Source organism: Clinocottus analis, unplaced genomic scaffold (genome assembly GCF_023055335.1).
Source record: "Clinocottus analis isolate CAN_PGR_092001 unplaced genomic scaffold, fCliAna1.0.p SCAF_16, whole genome shotgun sequence".
NCBI classification, from domain to species: domain Eukaryota; kingdom Metazoa; phylum Chordata; class Actinopteri; order Perciformes; family Cottidae; genus Clinocottus; species Clinocottus analis.
The window spans coordinates 17,172,311-17,175,937 of record NW_027175887.1 but is presented as its reverse complement, the minus strand read 5'-3'; the positions used below and the strand labels follow the sequence as shown (position 1 = coordinate 17,175,937).

The following is a 3,627-nucleotide window of genomic DNA, read 5'->3' as shown; positions in this document are numbered from 1 at the left end:
AACTAGAAATAGTTGATTAGAGGTTGAGGATCAAAGATTTTACCTCGTTACCTCAGACTCACCCAGAGGTTGTGTGTGTGTGTGTGTGTGTGTGTGTGTGTGTGTGTGTGTGTGTGTGTGTGAGAGAGAGAGGTCTGTATATGTGCACGTGTTTGTGCATGTGTGTCAGTGAGGTTGTGTATGTGCGTGTGCGTACATGTGTGTGCACGTGCTTGTGTGAGATTGTGTGTGTGTGTGTGCATGTTTGTGAGGTTGTGAGTGTGCACATGTGTGAGTGAGATTGTGCGCGTGCGTGTGTGTGTGTGTGTGTGTTATATGATGTCTCGCTGCAGCAGCTAAACACGAGAGAGAAACCTCACGAGCTTTATGGAGCAGACCAGAGGATCACTGACACACACACACACACACACACACACACAAGGGCTATTTATGTGTATATACGTTGCTATCCAGTGACAGTACAGGAGATTTGTCTGTGGCATGAGAGAGAGAGAGAGAGAGAGAGAGAGAGAGAGAGAGAGAGAGAGACTCGTTTGTTTCCATCAGTGTGAAACTTTGTCAAAACTTTTAGTTCTTTATTTTAGATTCTGTGGAAAAGATCTCAACTCATCAAAAATATATATTTTTTTATATTAAAGAACATGTTTTTATTATTTTTGTTAGAATAGTAAAAACTAAACAAGTATTCAGTCAAGGAGGAGGAAGAGGAGGAGGAAGAGGAGAAAGTCTCTCTCCATCAGGATGCAACAGGTTGAGGTTCCTTCAGATTTGACTCGAGGTGACGAACAAGAACATCTGATGTCATAACCATGACGTCATCAGAAATATCTTCACTCAGGCTGGAAAAGTTCTTTAAAAAATACCTCAAAAGTTGTGTAAAAGTCCTGTAAATGTGTCATATTCATGTGTTCATGACGTTCATTCACGCTGAGTTTGAAATAATGAATCTGCTTTTAAAAGAAAGAGGCTCAAAATATCAGCAGCATACATACAGGCATCTATAGAAATGTTTATTCTTTAATCAAACTATTGTCTGAATATTGTTTAAATACTACATTTTATCCCCTTTCACTGTTTACACACACATTTCAAACAATGTTTGGCATGAAAATTGTGTTAGACGTCATATAAAAGTGTAAATTCGTCGGTCAGGAAGAGAAAATCATTCAAAAAGAGATTTCAGTGTTTTATTGTACGAATATAAAGAATAAATAGCACATTTCCTTAATTTACAGGATAAAACAAGTTTCAATAATAATCCAGGTTCGATCTGTTTTCTCCAGATATGAAAGTCCTCATGTCTCTACGTCACGACTCCATAAATACAAAGTATATCCTCCTCATATCCGCGGATAAAGTCTGGTTACACACAACACTGACGCGGCCCCGCGGACACACAAATACATTCCTACACGCTGGTAGTGCACGTGACCGACAACACAACAAAGAATCACAAAAAAAACGAGCTTATAATTTATGATTCAGTCTTTTTCTTCTTTACTCGCGCAGGCGCATTTGCAGTCCGTGATGACCGGATACTGCACGGGGATCCACGCGCACTTCAGCCCCGCTTTCCTCGGCACGCACCTCCACCTCAGCACCGTCAGGTGGGTGGAGTTGGCCGGTCTGCACAGCATCCCCTCCGGGACCGAGCACGACCTCTTGCCGGGGCACCCGCCCGCGCGCACGAAGCGCGGCCAGAAGCGGGTGCCCAGGTCGGTCCACGCGTGCGCCACCGGGCAGAAGGAGTACGCCCACAGCCACTGCTGCAGCCGCCGCTTCAGCTTCTTGCTGGGCTTGTGCCTCTTGCCCAGCTGCACGTCGAAGTCCACGGCGCGGATCTCCTTGGGCAGAACGCCGCCGCCGGGCTTCTGCCGCGCCTCGAAGTCGTCCAGCTCGTCGTTCCCGGTGTACTTGTCCTCCTCCGCCGCCGCCGCCGCAGCCGCCGCAGCCGCGGAGGGCGGCGACACGGACAAGTAGCGGCCGTCAAAGTCCCCCAAGATGCTCTTCAGCTCCGTCTCGTTAAGGTCCCGCTCCCGGGGGTCGAACACGGGGTCCGGGTCCTCTTTTAGTTCCACCAGCGGGAGACTGTCGCTCGGGACGGGCCGCAGGATGAAGTAGTGCTGACAGAGGCTCCTCTGCGCGAGCACGCCGAGGGACAGCAGCAGCAGGTACATGGCCGCGCACGGCGGGGTCTGCTCCATGTGCAGGCACGGTGCGCGGACAGACTCTCACTCTCTCTCTCTCTCTCTCTCTCTCTCTCTCTCTCTCTCTCTCTCTCTCTCTCTCTCTCTCTCTCTCTCTCTCTCGCTCTCGTGCGTAATTACGCGCGTGAGCCGTATCCAAAAAAACCCGCGTCTCTTTATGAATGTCTCTTTCCCAGGATGAACATCCGGGCACTGCAGTGAGAAACGTTCATTCTGATCACTATTCGTTGCTGGAGACGCGCGTGACGCGGCTCAGGTCTGTGCTCGGGCTCCGTGCGCGCGGGCTCGGCATGATGCTCGCGCCCCCTTCGTCTCCTCTGAAGCGCCGAGCGCAGCGCGCGACCCCTCAGTTATATGCTCCACACGCAGCGTGACGTCACCCGCGTGCCTCTTCGTTGAATGTGGGTTTGTTGTCTAGGAGGAGATCCCCGACACCTCCTCCTTCCACCTCACAGGGGTAGGGGGCGTGGCACGCCCCCCCTGGACACGCCCCCTACGGTTTCCCAGACCTCCTTAAATCAGCTTCGCAGTGGGGATGGTTGTCTTTCATCTGGGGAATCCTTAATGACACACAAAAAAAGAGACTTTATGGTTGATTTGTTACGAAACGAAGTCCAGAAAGATTCTCTTTCGCCGTCAAAGTCACAAACGCTGCGATGTCTCACGTGTTCCTCGAGCCACCGCCAACATTTCTGCTCATTTAAAGTCAAAATTTCACTTCGTATTGAACCAAAATGGCGAAAACACGCTCATCTTCTGCAACAGCGAGCAAATAAAGATCACAATCTGTGCATTAAAAACACATTTGTTCATTTGTTCACGTTGTGTTGAGTGTTTTTAGCATAAAGTGACTCACAGAGTTCCGTTAGCTAAACTCGAGTCCCGTTAGCTAAACCAGAGTCCCGTTAGCTAAACCCTCTGCACGATGCACACAGACACAGACTACACTTTAATTGTGTGTGTGTGTGTCTGTGTGTGCATGCATACACATACGTATGCGTGCATGTGTGTGTCTGTGAGGTTTTGTGTACGTGTGTGCGTGTTTGCACGTGCGTCTGTGCGGTTGTATGTCTGCATGTGTGTGTGTGTGTGTGTGCGAGTGCGCGCATGTGTAAGGTTTTGTGTGCTCGTGTCTAGGTGTGTGAGGTTTAGTGTGTGTGTGTGTGTGTGCATGTGTGAGGTTTTGTGTGTGTGTGTGTGTGTGTTTTAAAGCAGATTGTCAAGAAAAAAAATTTAAAGCAAAAAAAAAGATTGAATAACTTTTTTTTGTTTGTTCATGATTATTTAAAAAAAGAAGCCGTTGAGAAAGATTCCTCTTCAAAATAAAAACGTCCATATTTCGCCGCCGTAGCGCTTCCTCCTCCGTGCGGTGAAGTCCTCAACGTGGTTCTCGTTAGCGCGTCATCAGGATCCGCCGGCT

At 48.7% G+C, this 3,627-nt stretch overlaps 1 protein-coding gene across 1 annotated transcript; it reads right to left on the bottom strand.

Moving 5' to 3' along the window:
- Positions 1 to 1,092: 1,092 nt before the first annotated feature.
- Positions 1,093 to 2,226, bottom strand: nog1 (noggin 1). Its single transcript, XM_068579035.1, has one exon. It carries the CDS (start codon positions 2,202 to 2,204, stop codon positions 1,482 to 1,484), a length of 723 nt encoding a protein of 240 aa, XP_068435136.1. The 5' UTR covers positions 2,205 to 2,226; the 3' UTR covers positions 1,093 to 1,481.
- Positions 2,227 to 3,627: the final 1,401 nt, after the last annotated feature.

Bases quoted from the DNA above. Each gene is read 5' to 3' on its own strand.
- nog1 (XM_068579035.1), bottom strand. From the start codon at position 2,204: ATGGAGCAGACCCCGCCGTGCGCGGCCATGTACCTGCTGCTGCTGTCC.